This window comes from Ctenopharyngodon idella, chromosome 5 (assembly GCF_019924925.1).
Source record: "Ctenopharyngodon idella isolate HZGC_01 chromosome 5, HZGC01, whole genome shotgun sequence".
In the NCBI taxonomy this organism is placed as follows: domain Eukaryota; kingdom Metazoa; phylum Chordata; class Actinopteri; order Cypriniformes; family Xenocyprididae; genus Ctenopharyngodon; species Ctenopharyngodon idella.
The window spans coordinates 26,691,580-26,716,510 of record NC_067224.1 but is presented as its reverse complement, the minus strand read 5'-3'; the positions used below and the strand labels follow the sequence as shown (position 1 = coordinate 26,716,510).

Below are 24,931 nucleotides of genomic sequence, written 5' to 3'. Positions count from 1 at the left end.
AATAATATTTCACAATATTACTATTTTTCCTGTATTTTCGATCGGATAAATGCAGCCTTTGTGAGCATAAAAGACTTCTTTCACACGCAAACTTTTGAATGCTTTTCAAATATCAAAAAAATAAAATTATTTATAACGTTAGAAGAAACAGACCATGGTGTGATACGAGAGGCATAAAACTAGCACAGCTATGTAGGAAATCATTTCCCTGGAAAGGTAGCCAGTTATACACTTTTGTGGTCATTATACAAAAATATTTGACCGCAGTACGCCACAACTGACCAACCATAATCAAGTATCCTAGAAAGCTGTTACAGTTGCCCGCATTTGCTGTTTTTGGACCCCTCGGCCTCTCTCTCTCTCTCTCTTTCTCTGTCTGTCTGTCTTCAGGAACTATGTATGCTGCACTCTCCCATGTGTCTCTTCAGATTTTTCACACCTTTAGAATCGAGTTGTGAGGGAAATTGCTGTAGTGCAGAACCAGATGGATGTGGACAGACACACACACACATGCTGTAGTCAGTTGCTCTCAATGTGGAGCAGGTTCAGTTGTGAGCGCAGGCCAGTTCTGCAAGTCTAAACCTCATTAGTAGCCAATCATTGAACAGTCAAGTCAAATTCATCTAGTTTTTACACTGATACTTCCTGACTGTGCAACAACAGAGTGAATGGGAAGCTTCAAATGAGTCCAAAAAGAGGATGAATAGAAAGAGGAATGGATTGAGGAATTAGTTTAACTTAAGGGCATCTCTTCTCTCATTGCCCCTCTTTTCCTTCCCCACCGTTGATTAAAATGGCAGGTTTCAGGAGGTAATGCAGGCTAGACTCAACAGTCACATGCTGGGAAAAAGACCTGTCTGTCTGCTGCTGATGTCACTCAACCACTTCCAGATGTGCACAGCCAAAACAGCAGGGTAAAGCAGGAGAAGTGTGTGTATGTGTGCTGTCTTGAGACCTACACTCAGTTAAACTCTAAGCACAAGGGAGTGTTTTAGAATAGAAGCAATAATATTTTAGTGTGTGTGTCGTCACTCTTGAAGAGGGCTGGCCCGTGTAGCGGACTGACTCTTCACCTCAGCTCTGTTTTATATCTGCTCTCTGTTGAAGGAGACACAGGCCTGCCCAGACCTCATAAAGTTTGAGAATTTTAAATTTAGGGGCCTTAGAACTTTATAACTCAGTTAAGGCTGTTATTCCCATGATTCCACCTTCAAAGTCATCAGGACAATTAAAGGGTCTGCAAGGGGCTTCCATAGAAAAACACTGTCTTTATTGGAGTTTCCTGTCTGGGTCTGAGCTCAGGGATGCCCTGCAGCCACCGAGACTACAGCAGAAAACTCACCTGCTGGGGGAGACAGACAGACAGACAGACAGAGATGGGAATCTGCCTTTGTAATTTCAAGACAAAACATTTACTCTGTCTACTGAGTAGACTAGCAAAATGTATTATCAGAGCACTTTATTTGCATGATTGTGATGCATACTATATTCCCAAAGCAGCAATGCACACAACAAGAGCTGTGACATAAAAATAAAAAGATATAAAAGTATTAATATTTTTTTAAAGTGCCAGGAATGGAAATAAATAAACAAAGCAAGTCTCAGCAAGACATTAATGAGCATGTACAAACAGCAATAGCATTTTTTGTATGTTTCATTGCTTGATTTTATAAATATATAAAATGTCTGCTCTGATTGTCAGGGTTCCAGGCAGAGGGAAATTAATGAAGGGAAAAATAAAGCCCACACAAGAGAAAGAGACAAAGAAAACCATTAGGCTATGATACAAAAGAAAACCACTGGCTTGTAACTTTATCTGTCACTTTTTGTGATTTAATTCACTTTTCGTGGCAGAAAATAAAAAGCCAGCACATCAAAATGTCAAAGCCAATTTTACAATTTATGGTGCGCCAATATTATACAACCTTCTACAAATGACATCACTGTTTATTCTTGTTTAAACATCGCCATCTACAGGTAAGTAGCCATAATGACACTCTTCATCAGATCACTGTCACTGTGACGGAGATATATTTTTATATACTATTACAGGCCTGAAAAAAGACAGTCTCCTTCATAACAACTTCCCTGACCTCCGAGTGACCCCTCCACATGGACCACCAGGTCCACCTGGACCCACCGGTCAGTGAATCCTAATTATTTATTTCTTGTTTACAGTATTTTTCACTATTGGATATTTATTCCATGAATGATTACTAAGTTTAACCTAAGCTTTTAAAAGCCTGATTTACATTCACACTGAATGTGATATGTGATTATATGAATGTAATTTAAGACATTTACTTCATTTTGTTTATATAAATATTCACTACCTAAAAATACAGCTGAATTTTCATTAAATCTGTGTAGTATTTTAGAGAACATTTGTGAATCAGCCTTAATTTCATTGTGCAGGAGGAATTTGTGTTTGTGTCCAAGTTTACCATCTTAACGTGAGATTTGCCAACTGATTGTCTTCACTTTTGTAAAATTACAACCATTAATTCTTGCGTATATTGACATATTTTACTTTTCCACACACTGCTAAGTGCAAACAGGATATTGAAAACATAACACAACAAAAATGTCACTAGACTCAAAGTTGCTTTATTATATGTGGCCTGTCTCAAATTACTTATTGCTTCAATGTCATTAAAAACAATGAATTTCTTTCTGCCAAGATAAAATATGACTCTGTCTTGGATTTGAAAATGTTGTTTTGTGTGTAATAAGAATTCTATTTTTTATTCTGTTTCTGGACACAAACCGAGTCCACTTTGTTGCTTCTGTGAAGTGATTTTTGTCAAATGATCTGACATTTCTGTTCGCACCCAGAGGCTTTAGCGCAGGTAACCATCTGATTCATGAGAATGTGCATCTTTAACATAAATATTGCTATTTGTGTGGCAACTCAGCAGGTATAGAAGCAATCAACCATTCTGCAGGAACCAGACAGTTATGATGTCACTGAATTTACAACTAGAATTTAACATTTCAGACGGTCATATATCCATAATTTCAAGACTATTTCATTGAGTTACTCTTAATTATCAGTTATCCTTGTTTTATGTTGTTTTAAGAGTTTTCCCCACAGAAGTATCCACCTGTGTTATGAAGTATGGGGCATATTTGGACCCAAATGTAATATTTCAGGGTTGTCACAGTACTAAAATTCCAGTAGTCGATACCAATACCAAAATTTCTCTGTACCAATTTCAGTACCATAGCAAAAACTGTTACCAATACTAGCAATACTATTTTACTATTTTACTATTTGAAAATAAAAATATTAATTAAATTAAATCAATTTATTATTTATGATGATAATAATTATAAGTAAATAATACATTTAAACACCATGTAGCCTTCAAATGTTTTAAAGTAAACATTGTTTATAAAGAAATCAAAAGAAACGGGTACTGCAGAAATGCTGGTATCATCACATTTTTAAAATTTTAGTACCAACTTGGTACCAAAGTACCGGTATTTTTGACAACCCTAATTTCAATTGTAGGAAATTCGATTCGGTTTACAAATCGAAGTAGGCCTGAAACAGTTTGACAAAATGGGCAGTTTTTAATCATCGTTCTATCATTTGAGTATAACATTGGGCATCATAATGTTTTATGTTGTTTCGAGCTGCATTTGCAAGGCAAATGCCTTGGTCAAATGAAATAAAATTAGATCATGAAGGGTTTTATTCATATATGTTAATTCTCTCTTTTGTAGGTCCTCCAGGACCAGTAGGACCCTCTGGACCTCCAGGCCCTATGGGACAATCTGTAAGTTTATGGCCAATAAGGAAATAACCCTTATTTGAATGTGTGTACTAACGTGTCTTCTTTTTTTCATGTAATCAGGGAAAGCCAGGAGTTCCTGGTTTGCAAGGCCCAGTGGGTCCAAAGGGAGAACGAGGAGAAAGAGTGAGTGCACAAGCTTAAACCTGCCCAGAGTGCAACACTTCCTGTATATACTGTGCATTTCTCATCCTTAATGTAACTCCACAGGGACCTCTTGGATATCCAGGAGAGAGAGGATTCAAAGGAGAGCCGGTAAGATGCCCACCTCATACCTCATTGAAAAAAGCACAAGGACAACACTATAAGAGTAGTCCATTCAACTTGCAAGCCTTCTGAAGCCGTACAGTAACTTTGTGTAAGGAACAGGCTGAAATTTAGATTATTCACACTTTTTCTTCTTAGGGAGAGCCAGGACCTAAAGGAGAGCCAGGGGAAAAAGGTCTTCCGGTAAGACAAGCCATAGAAGCCCTGTTTGACACATTCACTCCCGTTTATGCTAAACCTTTACAGGAGGGAGAGAAATGATCAGTCCCTGAGCTCATGAATGCAGGGAAAATGTCAGTCATGCACTTAAGAGCTGTTTAAATGCATTGATTTTTAATGCAGCAATAATCTCTTTCCTTATGCCTGCTTATCGTTGTTCTAGAGCGATTTGAACGTAAGAGATTTTGACATTTGCTGTGACGTTTTTGTCGTTCCTGTTTTTAGGATTTCATTGCTCATCCTGCCGTTCATCTGTGTTTTAACATCAGCAATCACATTAAATCCATCAGTGGAATTTTCATCATGAAAAAGAAGGGCAGATTGACTTTCTCATCCTGAATTTATGGAAAATGATCAGAAAAATAGGCAAAATTACAAATTAATGAAAACTCCACTGAAAGGATTTGCTCCACAAATGCTGTTCATTGCTTACTTACAGTACTCACTGTTAGCACATTATATGTCTCGGTTTTGTGTGCACTGATATTGTTTCTATATGTTTTTGAATAAGAGGTTGCCCTTTATGACTGATTTGAGACCAGTTTTACTGTCTAAAGGGGGTTTAGGGGTTTCTGATCTAGTCTCAGGTTAGCATACAAGGGCATAATCTCTTCAGAATGTGCAATTATGTTGTTAATGTTGTAATTTTGATTGGTTGGTGGTTGGGGCTGTCTTGAGTGTTTCCCCTGTCCTCTAAAGCTGATTCCTTTCCGTTACTGTCTCCATGGCTGCCTTTCACAGCCACCAGTCTCTTAGCTACCAGCTCTGCCATATACCCAACACACAGAGAAGTTAAATCTTTGCTTTGTTGATCTGTCGCGACAGAGAGGAAACATTGAATTCTAGATATATTTTTTATGTACACCATTGCAAATTGATTAATCAGGGTTCAGCAACCAAACTGCTAGAAGGGGGGGTAAAAAAAGTATTTGCACGGCTGAGAGATGTGTGTTGTGTATATGCTCCATTTTCAGGGATTTGGTGTGTGGATGGACGTGTAGATCGATACAGCTATTGTTCATTGTCCCACAGTGCATTGCTGCATGTTCCCATCTCATTACTCTGCTTGTGATCTTCCTTTTTGCCTACACAACTAACATCTAACCATTGGATTTTGAATTTAGCAGCATTGAACGATTAATAGTCAAACAAACATTCTGTTTAATTGCATTACGCTCTTACACTCAATCCATAGTGAAAGGCTTGCTATATTGAATAGCCTCTTAGTTCACATGTTGACGTATGGTTTTCTGCATGGCCTGCTGATCCCAGATGTGGGCCATTTGTGTGTTATCAATCATAAGACAGATAATTCAATTAAATCCTGTAGATGCTGTATGTAGATTCCTTAGAGATGTATACATTATGTACAAAGACCATACAACTATCTGAAGATTAATCTCTTCACATTTATCATTGTGAGGCCTAGCACTCATATAGTACCTTGGGGAAAGATTCTGGACCATAGCCATACTTCCATCTCTTAATGAATATGGTATTTTTTTCAAGAAATGATATTATATATTGTTTGCTGTTTTATTTGGCTAGATGAACTACCTCCTGCTCTCACAGGCACTAACTTTTACATAAACCTTACATACATAACTCTTTCCTGACTTCCTCAATAACATTGTTTTTCTAACGTGTGCTTGAGCTTGGGACTGTTGGGTAGAATGTATGTTATGTGACCAGTTTCTTTACACTGTTCAACGAATGCCTACCAAAGCCACATAACTAAGTATTTCAACAGATTTTTTTGTAAAATAGCACAAAGTTTTTCTGTTAGATCAGTTTTTTGATGTTCACGTGTAGTGATTCCATGTAGGGCTGGGTAAAAAAATATTGATTTTCCGATTAATATTTTAGTAATGTACATAAGATAGAAGGTTCTCTCTGTCAGTGTTGCCTGCTCCATTTTTCAATGATGCAGTTTGTGTGTAAATCAAAATCTTTATGTTTAGTGAATCCAAAACATACAGCGTGACTAGCGTAGCCTGATTCTTAAAATGAATGACGGGTCTTTTTAGTTAATCAAAAACATACCACGTGAATGAATCAGATTTGGACCAAATCGGAAAATTTGTATTGATACCCAACCTTAATTCCATGAACTTGAAGGTCAGAATTCATTAGATATTTTATATGTATTATGTGGAAATTATTTACTGGCTCTCATTGGACACCTCTATTTGATATTTCTTCAGTGTAAGCTAATGAAAGTGGCTTTGGTGTAAGAGCATCTTTTACCTTGAGATGAGCAGACTAAAGACTAAAGAAATGTGTGCGTATAGTCAAAAATGGTCCAGATGACTCCAATATTTCTTTAGTTTGAACAAAGCTGCTCACCTCATGGTTTTTTTCAGTAACATAACAATGGGAATGTTAAATGCATGTTCAAATCTAAAATGATTGAACATTTGGTCTTGATTTGCTCTGAGGAGCCTTTGGCCTGGCCTGAAGAAAAAAAAAAAAAAAGCATGCTCTTTTGTCAAGACTTATGGCATGGCCACAGAAGAAAAGAATGAAATAAGACAAGCAGAGCTAAATCTGATGTGTAGTTAACTGGAGTTTCGTAGTGAATGGAGCTGAGAACTTAACCCGCTAACTACGGTAATGGATTGAGATTAATGTAATTGATTAACAGAATGACTTTGCATCTTGGCGAGCGCTTTTGTTTGGCTTGTGCTCAATACCTTGACGGCTGTATCTATCTCCACAGGGGGATGGGATACACCAAATCCGCGAGGCCCTGAAGATCTTAGCCGAGAGGGTTTTAATCCTCGAGACTATGATCGGTATTCATGGTGAGTAAGAGGCCAGAAGTAGGTTTAGGTCCGTTTTAAAAGGACTTAGGACCAGGGGTCAGAGATTTTACTGTGTCTTTTACCCCACAACACTTTTGGAAAGTGAGCGAGGAGCAAAGTGTGGTGGAGGACAGGGGCCAAGTACTCCACCTGCCATCCATGAGCCCACCCCCCACCATTCTTTCAAAATTTTTGATTTTTGATAGGACTTTAATTTGAAGAAGTTCCAAGACTTGCAGGCTGACTTAGAGCTGCTGGCTCGCAGGGTGCAGCTGCTGGAGGCGATCATCTGGCCAGGTAATGCCCGCCTCCCCTCATCTAGCAAGTCAATCTACTGCCATCTCCTGGCCAGTTAGAAGATCAGCTCACAGGAAGGATTGTATGAATCCCCCAAAAAAAGGCACCCAGGGCCAGACTGCAGCAGTATTTCCCAGTTACTAGACCTCTCATTACGTTGATTTTCTGTATAATGCCACACAACCACGAGGTATTTAGCAGATGCTTTCCCATCCATAGTGATTTTTACTATGGAGACAGACCCGTGCAACAGCCTGGATTCAGTGCCTCTGTTAAGCATGCAGTGTGATGATGGGAACCGCAGTAAAACACCAGTTCATGAACCACCCCTTCTGAAGTTTGAACCAACATCCTTTGAATTACTAGTAAAGATTTTAACCACTTTAGCCACTCCTTCCTGTTATTGGAGACCCATCATTACCCACCAAAACACAGTATTACCACAGGGCTCCAGACTCAAAAATGACCAGGTTGAAATTGGTTTCTTCAGATTGACTTTCTCATCCTGAATTTATGGAAAATGATCAGAAAAATAGGCAAAATTACAAATTAATGAAAACTCCACTGAAAGGATTTGCTCCACAAATGCTGTTCATTGCTTACTTACAGTACTCACTGTTAGCACATTATATGTCTCGGTTTTGTGTGCACTGATATTGTTTCTATATGTTTTTGAATAAGAGGTTGCCCTTTATGACTGATTTGAGACCAGTTTTACTGTCTAAAGGGGGTTTAGGGGTTTCTGATCTAGTCTAAAGACTAAAGAAATGTGTGCGTATAGTCAAAAATGGTCCAGATGACTCCAATATTTCTTTAGTTTGAACAAAGCTGCTCACCTCATGGTTTTTTTCAGTAACATAACAATGGGAATGTTAAATGCATGTTCAAATCTAAAATGATTGAACATTTGGTCTTGATTTGCTCTGAGGAGCCTTTGGCCTGGCCTGAAGAAAAAAAAAAAAAAAGCATGCTCTTTTGTCAAGACTTATGGCATGGCCACAGAAGAAAAGAATGAAATAAGACAAGGATACACCAAATCCGCGAGGCCCTGAAGATCTTAGCCGAGAGGGTTTTAATCCTCGAGACTATGATCGGTATTCATGGTGAGTAAGAGGCCAGAAGTAGGTTTAGGTCCGTTTTAAAAGGACTTAGGACCAGGGGTCAGAGATTTTACTGTGTCTTTTACCCCACAACACTTTTGGAAAGTGAGCGAGGAGCAAAGTGTGGTGGAGGACAGGGGCCAAGTACTCCACCTGCCATCCATGAGCCCACCCCCCACCATTCTTTCAAAATTTTTGATTTTTGATAGGACTTTAATTTGAAGAAGTTCCAAGACTTGCAGGCTGACTTAGAGCTGCTGGCTCGCAGGGTGCAGCTGCTGGAGGCGATCATCTGGCCAGGTAATGCCCGCCTCCCCTCATCTAGCAAGTCAATCTACTGCCATCTCCTGGCCAGTTAGAAGATCAGCTCACAGGAAGGATTGTATGAATCCCCCAAAAAAAGGCACCCAGGGCCAGACTGCAGCAGTATTTCCCAGTTACTAGACCTCTCATTACGTTGATTTTCTGTATAATGCCACACAACCACGAGGTATTTAGCAGATGCTTTCCCATCCATAGTGATTTTTACTATGGAGACAGACCCGTGCAACAGCCTGGATTCAGTGCCTCTGTTAAGCATGCAGTGTGATGATGGGAACCGCAGTAAAACACCAGTTCATGAACCACCCCTTCTGAAGTTTGAACCAACATCCTTTGAATTACTAGTAAAGATTTTAACCACTTTAGCCACTCCTTCCTGTTATTGGAGACCCATCATTACCCACCAAAACACAGTATTACCACAGGGCTCCAGACTCAAAAATGACCAGGTTGAAATTGGTTTCTAAAGAGACTTCTTATTTGTTAAATTAAGGATTGCTTGACAAAGGTTGTTGTTCACTTTCACTGCTATGTGCAGTGATCACTCCTGCTATTAATTTTACAATTATTTTAATTTATATAAACCAGGGTGTTTTTTAGTAGTATTTAGTATCAATTATTTCTGATTTGATGCTGTCACTCTAGTGATCATGATTGTATTTCTGCCATATATTTGTGCATTTTGTAAGAATATTTTGTGTTGATCTTACAAATTTCCCTTACAGTTGATCCAAAACGTGATATTTTTAAAGTATATTAGAATTATTTTTAGAATACATTTCTTAATTTTACAAAAAAAAAAAAAAACCAATTTTATTTAGTTTCCTTTACAGTTGACTAATGGACCTTACTGTGCTAAACAATAAGCAGTAATATTTAAAAAAAATATATATATATAATATATTAGAATGATTTTTAGAATGTCATTTACCATTTTATACAACAGTTTATGACTGTTCCGTAAACCTCTTGAGTGAAAAAATACGTTATTTGTTCACAAAAATCGGTACATACGAGTCATTTGTTCTGACATCAATGCTCACACACTTTAAAGATGTAACTCTTTTACACATCTTCTCAAAGATGTTTTCATGACTTTCACTAATAGTTACTAGACTTAAATTTATTTGTAACAATTATTTTTTGCAACATTCTGGAGTCCTGTTGCCACCTTTCTTCATGTCAATATGGTATAACCGTGAACTCCATAACAAACATATGCCACTTCTCTTAGAATGAACTGAATCATCGGACTAGTTAGTTTTCTGACACCAGCCACATTACAAAGTATTTAGAGTAACAGATTAGCACTTAGCAGCCTTAACTCTCTCTTCCTTCAACAGAACCAGATGTAGGGTCAGGAGATGGCCTCTTTGGCACACCATCTCCAGACATCTACCGGATTAAGAGGGCAAGAATGTCATCTTTGCGGGTCAACTCTCCCTTAATCACTGCTGAGACCAAGGTTCGAGGGAAGTAGTCTGCATATTCCAAAGAGTGAAGCCATCGTTTCCATCTCAATTCCATTATCCGTAAATCAGATGAACTGGCAACAAGTCCCCTGAAACACATGCATATTACAGATCCAACCGCTTTGGAATATTCCAGTTAATCCAGAACCCTCAGGGAAGACCAAATGGTGCTGTATAAATTAACCACCTCTAATGGGACTCCAGAGGTTCCTAGCACCTCTCCTCTGGCAAATTATTGTTGTTTGCTGTCATGTTGTGTCACTCTTATGACATAACCAGATGAACACAATCAGTCTCAGAAGGAATTTCTCAACTTATTGTTTGATACTCATTTCACATGAAAAAATAAACATGTTTTAGAACACAATATAGAGAAACAATATAGGTGCTTGTACAATTGTGGGCAAGAAGGGTACAAAACCTGATGGCATATATGATGGAGATGAAGAAGGTTTTAAGGAGAGCATCAAACCATATTATTAGTCTTTCCAGCTGCTGTTAGGAGCTTATAGTATCTTCAGCAAATGTACTGTATGAGGAAAATGCACATAACGATTCTGCTATTCAGCCAAACACCACACTTTCCCCAATGATAAAAACTGTTTTCATATTTCGTTCCTTGGATTAAATGCACTATGTAGATAGAGAATCACCTTGTTTTTCAAAGAGAAAGGACAATTGAAGGACATAAACGTGTATAAACTTTAATAGACAATTCAGTTTTAATAGAAAATGGCTTTGGGTTTCTTCTCCCTTTTGAAATGGATTGAAGCTGTAACTAGATTTGAATTGGTGAAAACGAATTGTTTCAATGTTTATAAAATCTTTTGGTAAAGCATGCCTGTGAGGAGCATGAGTTTAGGTGGTTCTGAATTCAATTTTAGGATTCTCCTCTAGTTCAGGACAATTATTAAGTAACCATAAAATTAATAAAATAAAATAAAAAAGTGCAATTGTATGAGCTAGAGGACTATAAACTAATTAAGATCTAACTGGAGCACAAGGGGAAGTGGGGAAACTACTCATTTAACTTGAATTCTGTTTTTGTGTTTCATGCATGTCTTTCCATCACAGTTACATGCACATGCATAGGACTGGTTTCCGTCCTCGATACTTTTTCATGTCTTTGTATTCCTATATAAATATTGTTGTATTAATTATTTATAGATGATTATTAGCAATTGATGTTTTCCTTATTCTGTATACCAATTCATGTAACGTCACCTGTATTTTTCCATTTCTAGCCTTGTTGTGTGAATTTGTCTTACCAATTGGTGTTAAAACGAAATAAACTGTTGTGTTTCTTTTTTAAGACAATCCACGTTTTATTTTTTTTAATCAATACTGAATACTTCCTGAATGTTTGGAAATATTTTAATGAAGAATACTCTGTAGCCAGAAAACCTTGACCAAAATAGGACTTAAATACTGACATATGCACATGACTCTCCTGGCCTTACAATCTAATAATGTGGATTTAATGACACCGTGTCCGTGGAGAAGTATCTTGAAACGTCTCATCCACTTGGATAGTTTGAGAGTATGTGTTTCCATTACTTGACTTTAATCGTAAAAGCTGCCAACACCATAATATAAATAATAAATTTTCCAAACCACCCATAATCCACTGTTTTTTTTTCCTGCACACCCAAAAGTCATGAATCAGTAAATACAAAGTAACAGTTCACCCTGAAGATCGATGCTTTGCTTAAGTAATGGAATGACATAGGGCAATGCTATAGGACAGCTTCAATTTGAAACAGTATCCCTGAGCTATGACGTTGATGATGACTTCTTCCCTTTAGAAATGACCACAGCCTCCTCCCCAATCTGATCATCAATTAGCAGAGAGATCGCTCCATCCAACTGCCCTGTAGCGGCCAGAGCCACAACAGCTTTCTCTGTGGGGAAACCCATCTTCTCCAGTTGTTGCAACCTGAAAGTACAGGAAATCAGATGCACAGCATAAACTTAAGCATTTAAGATATCACTATAGATGAAGAAACATTTATTTACACCATGAACTAACCGTAATGAGGAGACTGAGGACTTGGGTACTTCCACTTTGTCCGCTGCACCCTCAGGTGCGTCGTGGAGTGATGCTAATATCCCTGCTCTCAGCATCTGCTCCTCTAACAACTGTGAATCTGTTGCCAACAAAGGCTCCTGATGCCACTGTGACACAGAATGCTGCCATGCCGAATGATCTTCCAACTGGGATCTACTGGTTGAAGGCTCTGGTCTATGATGGAACAATAATAGAGCTTATTAATTCTTCTAGTTACATGACATGATTTAAAGGGATAGTTCACCCAAAAATGAAAATTCTGTCATCATTTACTCACCCTCAAGTTGTTCCAAACCTGTATACATTTCTTTGTTCTATACAGGTTTGGAACAACTTGAGGGTGAGTAAATGATGGCAGAATTTTCATTTTTGGGTGAACTATCCCTTTAAGAAAAAACAAATGGGAAATATTTGCAGAAAATTCACAATAACCTTATTGAGGTGTTGTGGTAAACTGGCAAGTGTGGATGAGAGGTAACAGGGATGTAGGCCCATTTTGGCAAGCAGGCACATGCACCCAGTCTCTCTATCTGCTCCAGTATTTCAATAAACTCATTATTGTCTGTATAATATATTAAGGGCATAAATGTATAAAGACCACAAAATTATATCAGTGTAAAGCAGTGGTTCTAAACCAGGAAGCCTCAGCAAACATGCAAGGGGGCTGCAGGATGACTAAAAATTATTTAAATTAATGAATTAATATTACTATATTAAAATAATGTAACTCTAAAAGATTTAAAAAAAACAAAATTATATACATACATACATATATATGTATATATATATATATATATATATATACATATATATACATACATACATACAGTACTGTATATATATACATATATATATACACATATACATATATGTGTGTATATATATATATATATATAGCTTTTATTGAAGCTAATTCTTGAAACATCTGGAGTCACAAAATGAATTGCTAGTATTATTGATATATTAAATGAATACTCCACCAAAAATGAAAATTCTGTCAACATTTACTCAACCTCATGTTGTTCCAAACCTGTATGACTTTCTTCTGTTGAACACAAAATACGATAATTTGAAGAATTTGGTAACTAAACAGTTTTGGATTCAGTTCCCATTGAATTCTGCTGTATTGTCAAAAAAATACAATGGAAGTCAATGGGAACCAAAACTTGGTTATAAACTATATATGCTTCAAAATGTCTTCTTTTGTGTTCAACAGAAGAAAAAAATGCAAACAGGTTTGGAATGACATGAGGGTGAATAAATGATGACAGATTTTTCATTTTTGGGTGGACTATCCCTTTAACCAAAATTTCTGTTAATAAAAAAAGTTTGAAAACATGCAGCTTTGTCATAATACAGCAGAAATACTGAAAATATATCATATCGGAAATAGCCTATATTGGGGAGGCCTTGGAATATTGTTTTGGACATCAGGGGTCTTTGAGAAAAAAGGGATGAGAAGAACTGGTTTAAAGGATACAGTTGAGTCCCAGGCAAATGGCATAAAAATGCAGCAGGCCTGGAGCACTGGGAAGCAGAAAGAGGTTGAGGAGCAAGACGAGCCAAGGCAAGAACCAGACAGGAACAAAGCGCAGGACCCTTCTCTGCTTCACCTGCCGACACTGAGCTGTGAGCAGGGCAAGGTGGGTTGCTGAGTATCCACTAACCCTGCTGGCTTCATCCCCGGTAACAAAGAGAAATAGAGCATAAATAGGTGGAAGGAGCACAGTGGATATAAAGGAGAGAGCTAGGAAGACAAAAGTGCCCCATCTTCTCTCCTGACAGGGTCCGATCCACAGCAGCAGGGTGATGTTGTAGAGAAATGAGGCCAACTCCTCATTACTGAAGACGTAAAAGATAAAATCTGCAATGAACAAGAAACATGAAGAACTGAACACCTACAATATAAATCATAGTCTTATACATTGATGTTTTGCTTACCATAAAATCCAGGAAATTCCCCACCTGGTCCTAAACTTAAACTGGCGTGAATACCACAGAGCCAAGTCGACAAAATTAATATGACTATTAATAATGTTCCACTACAATATCCTGGCCGGTTTGATCCAAACCACATCCATGTCGAAAAAAGATGATCAAGCATTGTAAAATGAAAAACGCATTACCTGATGGGTTGCTATCATTACAAGTATCGATCTAGATGTGTGCTTATGGCAGGTGTATCACGTATTCATGTTTCCAGTTGCACTTCACTGCCAGTTTACGACGCTAGCATCTTGAGCTCTGTTTTACAAATACTTCAACGAACCAGTGTACCTATTACGAGGTGCACAAATATCATTTTTTAAAATAATTGTTAAATGATAAACACATAAGACCAACCTACACCAATACCAATGTCATTTGCCAACCCTTTTATTTTGACAGCGAATAACTTCCTATTTCGGACAAGCGCATTTGTGCGAGTCTGCGAATATGTCTTGTAAAACTTTTTGAGGGATTCATATTTATGGAATAATATGTTGTTAAACTATATCAAACTGTTTTATATAGCTTAATAATGGATTGACTTAATTCTAAAGATCATCAGGCAAATAGTATGTTAACAATTACAAATAGAGATTTATACGTGCCACCCTCTACAATCGGTGTGTTGGTACGTTCCATATTCCTTTGACGCACGCGCACATATTGCGCATGCACAGTTGTCTACACCGCGTACTGCTCTCCGACGGAAAGATGGCGTCAGTCACGAGTAAGTGGTTTTTCTTCGTTTTTTTGTTTTTAATTTTTTTAGTCTTTCAGTACTTTGTAACTGATAGAAATCCTTACAACTTAAGTAAATGTTAGATAATGTTACGAGTTTTGGGATTTTTTTTTGGATAACTAACAGTCATCGACCATGCGGCCTAAAGTTTGTTTTTTTGGGTCAAGGCGGTCGTTTGAAGCTAACGGGTTGGAAACGCAACTTAACCGGTTTTTAAACTGATTTTGTTGTATAACAAGAGCCTATATTCAATATAACGGCAAAAATATTTCAACATGTCTTGTTCTTTAAAATTCTTAAATGCAGAGCTCGTTGTTTCGTTTGTTGTAAACAGTAGCAGGCGTGGTTTAAAAACAGCGGGACTGAGAGCGCAGCCAACATGGCGAACATAATGTTTTTGTTTTTGCATTATTACTTTTCTTAGTGATTTAGAATAAACCGACATCAGAGATTTTGCTTCTTGCAAGTCTTGTTTTTAATGCTATTTTTTTCGGCGACAATTTGAGTTAAAATATAACGTGAAATCGTAAACGTTCAAATGCATGGTTTTCTTAAACTTACGTGTTTTCTACACTAAAATGTTAGTGGTGATTCAATGTCAAGAATCCCTGTTTCTTGTGAATATTTTAATACGTAGTATTAAAACAGCCATGCCTCTTGTTGATATAAGCTTTGTTCCAAAATGAATGGCTGGAATTCCGCAGGGGCGGTACTTCCTTGTGTGTTGTAATGTTTGCTCAAGCCGTGCATGCGTCTCCCGTCGTTATTGGACTATAATAAAACGCTAGATGTGCAGTCAGTAAGCAGTATTACCTAATGTAATGCAGCTGTAACCGTGTTTGCAGGACGTCTAACCTTTCTGGTCATTTATTTCCCTCTAGATTATAGCAGCTACAACCAGGCTGGTGCACAGCAGTCGTAAGTTCTTCTCAATTAACATACTGTATTCTGTATTCGTTATTTAAATAAATAAATCAATAATGCACATGTTGTACACAGGTATGGCTCATACACTGCCCCTCCTTCTCAGAGCTATGGACAGACTGCACAGGTAAGCCTAAACTGCCCAAGCACTCACTAGTTCAAATAGTGGAGCAGTGGGCTTGCAATGGCAAATTTCCACACACATCTAAGTGTTTTATGTGTAAAAGAAAAAAAACAGCGGCGTGTAATTAAGAAAACGTTTCTTTTGCAGCAGGGATATTCTCAGCAGGATTATGGCTCATATACTCAACCCGCTGCTGCACCCGAGTCCACCTACAGTCAGGCAGCGCCCTCTGCTGGAGCGTATGCACAACAGCCGTATGGATCCTCATATGGACAAGCAGCAGCAACAACGGCGGCCGCGGCAGCAGCAGCGCCAGGTCTGCAGGCAGAGCTTATTCACTATTTTATAAGTATATTTGCCTGTTAGTGAGAGTGATTGGAGCATAACTGCACAATTTTTATGGTATTTTATGGTATTAAGTGTGTTCTGTTTAATTTTCAAAGAAATGCAGAGATCAGCAAGCTTCATGAGGAAATGTGCGAGCAATGCAAAGTTTCTTAGTTATATACAGTAAAAAGGATATGAAGTCAATTTATTGCAGTATATCAAAAACATAAGAATTGAAAATGTGTGGTGACATTAATTTATGCCTGGAAATTCCTGCTTTGTAAGTGCACAGTTCTCATGTACACATGGTCATGCTGTGTTTATTCAGGTGCACATAGAAAATGATTCTCATAACTAATGTTAAATCATTATTTATTTTCAGCTGCATATGGAACAGCACAGCCAGGCACTTACAATCAGCCTGCGCAGAGTTATGGGGCCAGCAGCTACACCAGCTCCACTGCGGCCCCTGCCGCCCAGGCCTCCTATGGCTCCCAACCCGGATACTCAGCCCAGCCAGCCTATTCTGGCTACAACCAGCAGGCTGCTGCCTCCGCTCCTCAGAGGTAACTGGACCATCTCCTAGAGCAGCACATCAACAGGATGCTATTATGGAGCTTCCTGCAGTATTTCCATATGCTGTTCCTACCTCATGCTGCTTGAATTTTAATGCAGTTCCCATGCAGATACCCTGTTTCGTTCTGTAGAGAAAGATCAAAGAGTCTGTTGAAAGGGATCGTTCTCCCTAAAATGAAAATTAAGTCATTTACTCACCCTGGTGTTCTAATGCAATATGCCCTGCTTTCTTTTTCTGACCATAAGGTGAAATTCATATAATAGCAGTGAATAGACACCAGCATTAAGCTTTAAAAAGGATGCAAAATGATCACAGAATCATATCATAATATAATTTTCCTCAATTTAGTTTGAGATATGAGTTTGCTGCAGAGGTCTCCCATACAGACCACAAATCAGACCTCGTGATTTAAACTCATTTAAAGCCGGGTGACACAGCGCTGATATTCTTAATACTGACGTGGTGCTTGGAAGGCCTTTTAATCCACAAGTTGCCAACATTTACCATGATTTACTGTAGTAACACTAACTGAAACCATAGGATTGTGGCAAATGTGGGATATTTTATATTAATGTAGATATTAAATGTATTAGATTAATGGAATATAATTGCAGTTTAAGCTATAGCAGTTTTTGTGCACTTGTATTATATTGAATGTCTTTAAGCTGCTGTTTTTCATAACATACCATAGAAACAATAGTTACTTAACAACAGGGATTGGAAAAAAAAATAAAGGTGCTCTGATCAGGATTTTTGGGGCCGATCACTAGAAGCAGTATTAGCCAATACTGATCAACGAAATAAATAAGGATCATTCTGTGATACTTCTGTCTTTTTCTTTATTTAAAAAAAAAAAAAATGCTTGATGGTGGTCACTATTCACTGCCATTATATGGACTAGTGCGAGTGGAACGTTTTAAAAATCTCCTTTTGTGGTTTGAAAAAGAATACAGCAGTAAATGATGACTTCACTTTAATTTTAGGGTAAACTAACCCTTTGGGAAAATAGTGATTCAACTGACATTCTAATGACTTCATTGTTTGTCTGACCCCCTTTTACCTATACTACTGTTCAAAAGGTGTGGGTTTTTTTTTGTTTTTTGGTGAAAAGTCTAGTGCTCACCAAGGCTGCATTTTTTTTATTTTAAAAATGGTTAAAAACATGTGAAATATTACAATTTAAACTTTTCATATATATATATATATATATATATATATATATATATATATATATATATATATATATGAAAATATTTGTGGTTCTCTATTTTTTGGAAACTTAATCTTTTGAATGAGTAAGTTCCATAGAATTGTTTATTTGTTAAAAAAACAAAAAAATAAGTACTGTCACTGAATGCTAGTGTGTACATGTTTTTCAAATGTTCGTAATCACATTAAATTTTGCCCTGCAGCTATAGTGCAAGCAGCCAGCCTGCCTACAATCAAGGTGCCTATTCCCAGCCTGGAGGTTATTCTCAGCCTCAGGGTGGGTACCAGGCTCAGCAGCCAGGATATGGGCAGCAGCAGAGCAGCTATGGACAGCCACCTCAGCAAGGCCCACCTGCTGCCTACCCCCCTCAGGGAAACAGCGCATACACACAGGCTCAGTACGGCCAGCAGGGTGCATCACAGAATGATTACAGCCAGCAAAGTGCTTATAGTAAGGGAGCATTTCACTGTTGTGCCATTTTACTATGTTTTTATTCATTGTTAGTTCCTCAGATTAAGTTCATTGGCCCGATACTTACAGTGTGTGATCTCTCCCATAGACAGTTACAGCCAGGGTGGCGTGAGCGGAGGCTACCCAGGATCACAGCAGCGGGGTGGATACCCGGGAGATGCAGGCAGAGATGGTTATGGTCCTCGGGGGCGTGGGGGTATGGGCCGCGGTGGCATGGGGTAAGTTTAGACTTTCTTTATGTAACTAACTGTTCATTGCTTTTCACAGAGTGAAATCACTTGCTGCATGCAGGGTTTGTATTTGCAGGCGTCTAAGAAGAGTGGAGTTTCTTAGATAGTTCATCCAACCATAATTTGATGTGTAGAGGTTTTTATGATGCCACAAGGATATTCTTGCAGGGATGTTTTATTTTGGTCTCACATGTTGCTGTAGTTACTCTTACGATTATATTTTTAAGGATGGGTCATTTATTTTAAGACTGAGGGATTTTTTTATTTTATTTTTTTTTTTTCCCTCATGAAGCTCAGTTTACTGTTGTTTGCCTTTCTTTACGCATGGTTATTTCAAGTGTGGTGGTGTATCAAAGATTTGAGATTTTGTTTGGTTGCAAGGTGTTTTATTACACTTGAATTTTCTTGCAGCAAGTCATGCTGCCCACTAAATTTACATTTTGGTTTTAACAGGCTGTATGAGGATCTTTGCTGTTGAGTTTATATGGGGAAAGTAACAAAATAGCAAATGCATCAAGTCTTAAAGAAATAGGTAGTTAACTGTGGATTTTTATCAAAGCAGACAGTGGCACACGATTATGGGTCTTTAAGTTTTGTCCATATTTACTGGGTTTTAATTTCTAAATGGAACTTCTGTATTGAAAGTATGCAATGAAAGTAACCAAGTTTCAAAAGGGTCCGTGTAAACAGTTGTTTCAGCATTGGAATTTTTTTTTTTTTTTTTTTTTTTTTCAAATAATAAAATGGTTGGAGTAACCTTGAACATAAGTTTTGGATATTTAATGGACACATACAAAGATATTCTTTGGTAACCAGAGGGAAGAATTTTATTATGCATAAAGAAACAGTTTTTCAAGTACTTCTATTGGTGTTGGTGGGTTTTTTTTTTTTTTTTTTTTTTTTAAAAACACCCACCCTCCAAAAAAGGAATCACTGACTCTAAACCAAACAAAAAAAGGAAAATCAACATTTATTTCTGTTCCAATTGAATTGATGTTTCAAGGGACGGTGAGCATGCAATTATACACATTTCTGATATTTAAATTTATACATTTTCATGTACTTAAATATTTTTGCATTTGTGAACTGTTTTCTCATTTCAAAGGTCTTGTTTTAACATTCTTTGTCACATTTATACGCTGCAGGTGTCAGAGATCGATGTAAGAACAGCAGTACTTATTCTTTAAGTACCTTTTTCCATTTCAAAGGCGACAGCTCAAAGAACCATGGGGAACTTTCTTGATTTAGGAGTTTGTTTAGCAAGTCTTTAGATCTTTTTTTGTCAGCATATTTGAGATTGTTCTTTTCATACTTTTATCACCCTTTGTAAACCGTGTCATTAGTACTAATATATTTTTGAATGTACCTTTTTTATTGTTCAGTGCTGACAATTTATAGGTTAAATTTTGGTTGAAATGGCTAAAGGGATTTTTTTTTTTTTTTTTTTTTTTTTTTTTTTTTTATACCTCCAGCTTACAGGATTGCTGTATTTAAAATATGCCTCAATCATTTTGTATTGGTTGCACCCTAAAACAAAGCTAACTTTATAATTCTTCACATTTACAAAATTTAAAAGGTTTACAAAATGCAATGTATTTCTGATTGTGTGTGGATATTGTTTCATTATTGTAACCAAACTGTTAAATACCATTGAAAAATATTACAGATGTCATGATGCCCCATCAGTTAGTAAAATACACTGTACATTACATGAGGCCTTTGCAAAGTTAGAGGGAGATATTGTGTTCATTTCCTACTCAAGTCCTATGGTTGGAGACTAAAAGGAATATCGCCTTCATATCTTCATGTTTAGCATCGCTGGAGACAGAGGGGGCTTCAATAAGCCTGGTGGTAAGTTCCTAAAGCGTATTCCATTGGCTAGTCCACTCGAGTTAATGTAGAGGCCATTCACGCCTATGTGTCCTTAAAAGCTTCCATTTGGTGTGCCACTTTTTTTCTTTTCTTTTTTACCAAAAAAAAACAACAGTGTCCTGATGGTTTATATTTGGTGTATATATTTGGATTTCTTCAAAAGTTGAGACGTGTCCTTTGACAGAAGCGTCTTTTTTTTTTTTTTTTTTTTTTTTTTTTTTAAATTCTGCATTTTATTCCATTTCATTCTGAGAATCTGTTGTGGTCAAGGGTAATCCTGGAAATGGTCACATCTTCTCAATGTATTTAATACTGCTGGCATTTTTTTGGTCTTGACAGGTTGTCAGGTTTGCTTTAAGCTTTGATACTGTGTAATAGCGTTTCTTCTCTTTTTCTTTGATCCATGGGATCCCAGGAGCAATGAGAGGTGGAATGGATCGTGACATGGGTATGTGTTGTAAACCTTTCACTTTGTTTTTCTTTAATTTGTACATGACCTCAACTAAGTTCTTGAAATAAATTTTTATTCAGCAAGGATGCATTAAATTGATCAGAAGTAACAGTAAAGACTGCTGTTCAAAAAAAAAAAAGTGCTGTTCTGAACTTTGTTCAAAGAATCCTGAGAGAGGGGGAAAAAAAAAAAAACAGTTGTGCTGCTTAAAATATTTTTTATATATATATATATATAAAGCAGCACAACTGTTTTAAATCAGCATAGACTGATTACTGAAGGATCATGTGACTAAAAACTGTCATTTTAATGGCAAAATAGTTGTTTTAAATTTCACAATAATGTTTTACTGTATTTTTTGATAAGAGATGCAGCCTTGGTGAACATAAGACTAATTTAAAAAAACAAATCAATCTACTACCACATTGAATGATGTTATTAAAAACAAGTGGGGCTAAATTTGATTCTCTCAAATGCACAGGGCATCCAGGAGAGCAGGACTCTGAGAACAGCACCATCTATATCACAGGCCTCACTGAGAATGCCACTCTACCAGAGATGGCCGACTTTTTCAAGCACTGTGGACCAATACGGGTAAGCAGCTATGTATCTAGATAGTTTATTCTGAAAAACAATCAGCCTTTGTCAAATAAATTGTCGCAATGCCTGGTTGAACAGTCTTCATGCTTTTGAAGTCCTTTTTGACAAAGTGTTTCTCTCATAGATAAATCGGCGTCTAAACCAACCAGCCATAAACATCTACACAGATAAAGATTCTGGCAAACCAAAGGGAGATGCCACACTGTCCTATGAAGAACCTGCGATCGCCAAAGCTGCTGTTGAATACTTTGATGGTTGGCCTTTCTAATTCTAATACCTGTCCTTAATCTTATTGTATGAACTCATACAAGCCTTTTTCAGATTATCACCATTACCTCTGTACATTTGTTGACATTTAATCTGCCAGTTCCACTCAATCTCATCACATTTTCCTGCTTTTATGTCAGGTAAGGAATTCCAGGGCCGGAGGTTAAAGGTCTCTATGGCTCGCCGGAAGCCCATGATGGGGGGTATGAGAGGAGGAATGCCAATGAGAGGTGGCCCTGGGATGGACCGTGGAGGTATAACATTTCTTGTTTATAAATCCTCAAGGCATCAGATACTCTTCAAGTGAAATGTTCTTCTATACTTTGAATCTGTTTTGTGTGCCTAAAGGTATGGGAAGAGGAGGAGATAGAGGTGGTTTTCCCTCTCGCGGTGGCCCTCGGGGTGGAATGGGCTGGAATGGTCCTCCAGGAGGCAATGTGCAGAAGAGAGCTGGCGACTGGGAATGTCCCAATCCGTGAGTGATGCATCAGTTTGGTTGCTTTAAAGTTGCGCATCTAATTTGTAATAAATGGAACCTGCTGATGAAGCATGAAACAATGTTAATGTCTACGTTTCTGACTTTCTTGCCAATCTCAAATATCATTAGTGGATGTGGCAATCAGAACTTCTCCTGGAGAATGGAGTGTAACCAATGTAAAGCTCCAAAACCTGAAGGCCTTGGGGCTCCTCCCTTCCCTACTGCAGGTACATGCAGATTAAGTCTTTCCTCGTCAGATGTCATTTGTGATTTCTACAGGTGTCATTGACCGAGATTTGATGTGTAACACGCAAACATGATTTGATTAAACTGTAAAGGTGATCGTGGCAGAGGAGGAATGAGGGGTGGCAGGGGAATGGATCGTGGTGGACCAGGGGGCATGCGTGGAGGCTGGGGAGGAGATCGCGGAGGCTTCAGAGGAGGCCGTGGTGGAATGGACAGGGGTGGATTCAGAGGAGGTAGCAGGGGTGGTCCTCCCATGGACAGAGGGGGCAGGAGAGGCATGGGACCACCAGGCAAGATGGATATGAGGTGAGCGTCACTTACTGTGAGTATAGCAGGACAAGTGTGAAGTGCTTTAGTCCTTGTGATGCTTCATATACTTTACATACAAACCTTTTCTTTTGTTCTTTCAACAGGGATCACCGTCAGGAGCGCAGAGACAGACCCTACTGAGTTAATGCATCAAGCATAGTGGAAAGAATTTTAAAAGTCCTTTTTATTTATGATTCCATATTTATATATGGCTATCTTTTTGCTTGCTTTTCTTTTTTAATTTCAGTGCCACACTGTGGTTTTAGTTAAACCCTTTGGTTGCTTTTTTTTTTTTTTTTTTTTTTTGTGTATGCTATAATGGCTCCCCCCACCTTTTAAGATACTCAGTTGCCCTGTAGTCACCTTTTTTTGGTGATGTCTTACATGTCTCTCTATGTAACTATGTACTTTGAACAATTTTTTTAAAAATAAACTTTTCCACCTCCAGTTTTTCCATGTTTTGATTTTTTTTTTTTTTTTCTCTCCATATTTTTGTATACAGGTGCTGGTCATATAATTAGAATATCATCAAAAAGTTGATTTATTTCACTAATTCCATTCAAAAAGTGAAACTTGTATATTATATCAGTCTGTGTGTAATGAATGAATATATTTCAAATGTTTATTTCTTTTAATTTTGATGATTATAACTGACAACTAAGGAAAATCCCAAATTCAGTATCTCAGAAAATTAGAATATTGTGAAAAGGTTCAATATTGAAGACACCTGGTGCCACACTCTAATCAGCTAATTAACTCAAAACACCTGCAAAGGCCTTTAAATGGTCTCTCAGTCTAGTTCTGTAGGCTACACAATCATGGGGAAGACTGCTGACTTGACAGTTGTCCAAAAGACGACCATTGACACCTTGCACAAGGAGGGCAAGACACAAAAGGTCATTGCAAAAAAGGCTGGCTGTTCACAGAGCTCTGTGTCCAAGCACATTAATAGAGAGGCGAAGGGAAGGAAAAGATGTGGTAGAAAAAAGTGTACAAGCAATAGGGATAACCGCACCCTGGAGAGGATTGTGAAACAAAACCCATTCAAAAATGTGGGGGAGATTCACAAAGAGTGGACTGCAGCTGGAGTCAGTGCTTCAAGAACCACTACGCACAGACGTATGCAAGACATGGGTTTCAGCTGTCGCATTCCTTGTGTCAAGCCACTCTTAAACAACAGACAGGGGTTCCATGTCATCTGCTGGTGTTGGTCCACTGTGTTTTCTGAGGTCCAAGGTCAACGCAGCCGTATACCAGGAAGTTTTAGAGCACTTCATGCTTCCTGCTGCTGACCAACTTTATGGAGATGCAGATTTCATTTTCCAACAGGACTTGGCACCTGCACACAGTGCCAAAGCTACCAGTACCTGGTTTAAGGACCATGGTATCCCTGTTCTTAATTGGCCAGCAAACTCGCCTGACCTCAACCCCAAAGAAAATCTATGGGGTATTGTGAAGGGGAAGATGCGATATGCCAGACCCAACAATGCAGAAGAGCTGAAGGCCACTATCAGAGCAACCTGGGCTCTTATAACACCTGAGCAGTGCCACAGACTGATCGACTCCATGCCACGCCGCATTGCTGCAGTAATTCAGGCAAAAGGAGCCCCAACTAAGTATTGAGTGCTGTACATGCTCATACTTTTCATGTTCATACTTTTCAGTTGGCCAAGATTTCTAAAAATCCTTTCTTTGTATTGGTCTTAAGTAATATTCTAATTTTCTGAGATACTGAATTTGGGATTTTCCTTAGTTGTCAGTTATAATCATCA

At 38.0% G+C, this 24,931-nt stretch overlaps 3 protein-coding genes across 9 annotated transcripts in view; 2 read left to right on the top strand and 1 right to left on the bottom strand.

The window, feature by feature from the left end:
* Positions 1–11,594, top strand: part of emid1 (EMI domain containing 1) — a 72,618-nt gene extending 61,024 nt beyond the window's left edge. The window contains exons 10-16 of one of the 4 annotated variants that reach the window (XM_051892598.1): positions 2,053–2,142; positions 3,730–3,782; positions 3,861–3,923; positions 4,008–4,052; positions 4,203–4,247; positions 8,694–8,784; positions 10,149–11,594. In XM_051892598.1, the coding sequence (XP_051748558.1) occupies positions 2,053–2,142; positions 3,730–3,782; positions 3,861–3,923; positions 4,008–4,052; positions 4,203–4,247; positions 8,694–8,784; positions 10,149–10,285 (524 nt within the window). In that variant the 3' untranslated portion in view covers positions 10,286–11,594. Of the gene's footprint in view, positions 1–2,052; positions 2,143–3,729; positions 3,783–3,860; positions 3,924–4,007; positions 4,053–4,202; positions 4,248–4,446; positions 4,815–7,002; positions 7,088–7,293; positions 7,385–8,693; positions 8,785–10,148 lie in introns of those variants that run through there. The other 3 variants (XM_051892596.1, XM_051892599.1, XM_051892600.1) reach the window with 3 other exon arrangements.
* Positions 11,595–11,633: 39 nt separating this feature from the next.
* rhbdd3 (rhomboid domain containing 3) lies at positions 11,634–14,743 on the bottom strand. The gene is made up of 5 exons (XM_051892601.1): positions 14,287–14,743; positions 13,826–14,209; positions 12,778–12,907; positions 12,307–12,519; positions 11,634–12,213 (listed from the first exon to the last, which is right to left on the bottom strand). Exons 1-5 carry the CDS (start codon positions 14,447–14,449, stop codon positions 12,051–12,053), a joined length of 1,053 nt encoding a protein of 350 aa, XP_051748561.1. The 5' UTR covers positions 14,450–14,743; the 3' UTR covers positions 11,634–12,050.
* Positions 14,744–14,957: 214 nt separating this feature from the next.
* Positions 14,958–23,606, top strand: ewsr1b (EWS RNA-binding protein 1b). 4 transcript variants are annotated; one of them, XM_051892593.1, is made up of 16 exons: positions 14,958–15,061; positions 15,955–15,991; positions 16,073–16,124; positions 16,272–16,437; positions 16,831–17,014; positions 18,438–18,685; positions 18,795–18,924; positions 20,750–20,787; positions 21,224–21,256; positions 21,741–21,853; positions 21,984–22,113; positions 22,267–22,380; positions 22,475–22,601; positions 22,734–22,831; positions 22,943–23,156; positions 23,264–23,606. In XM_051892593.1, exons 1-16 carry the CDS (start codon positions 15,004–15,006, stop codon positions 23,298–23,300), a joined length of 1,779 nt encoding a protein of 592 aa, XP_051748553.1. In that variant the 5' UTR covers positions 14,958–15,003; the 3' UTR covers positions 23,301–23,606. The 4 variants fall into 4 exon arrangements, with proteins under 4 accessions (XP_051748553.1, XP_051748555.1, XP_051748554.1 ...); XM_051892595.1 differs by having other exon boundaries at positions 14,959–15,061; positions 16,269–16,437; positions 23,024–23,156; XM_051892594.1 differs by having other exon boundaries at positions 14,959–15,061; positions 16,269–16,437; positions 22,943–23,172.
* Positions 23,607–24,931: the final 1,325 nt, after the last annotated feature.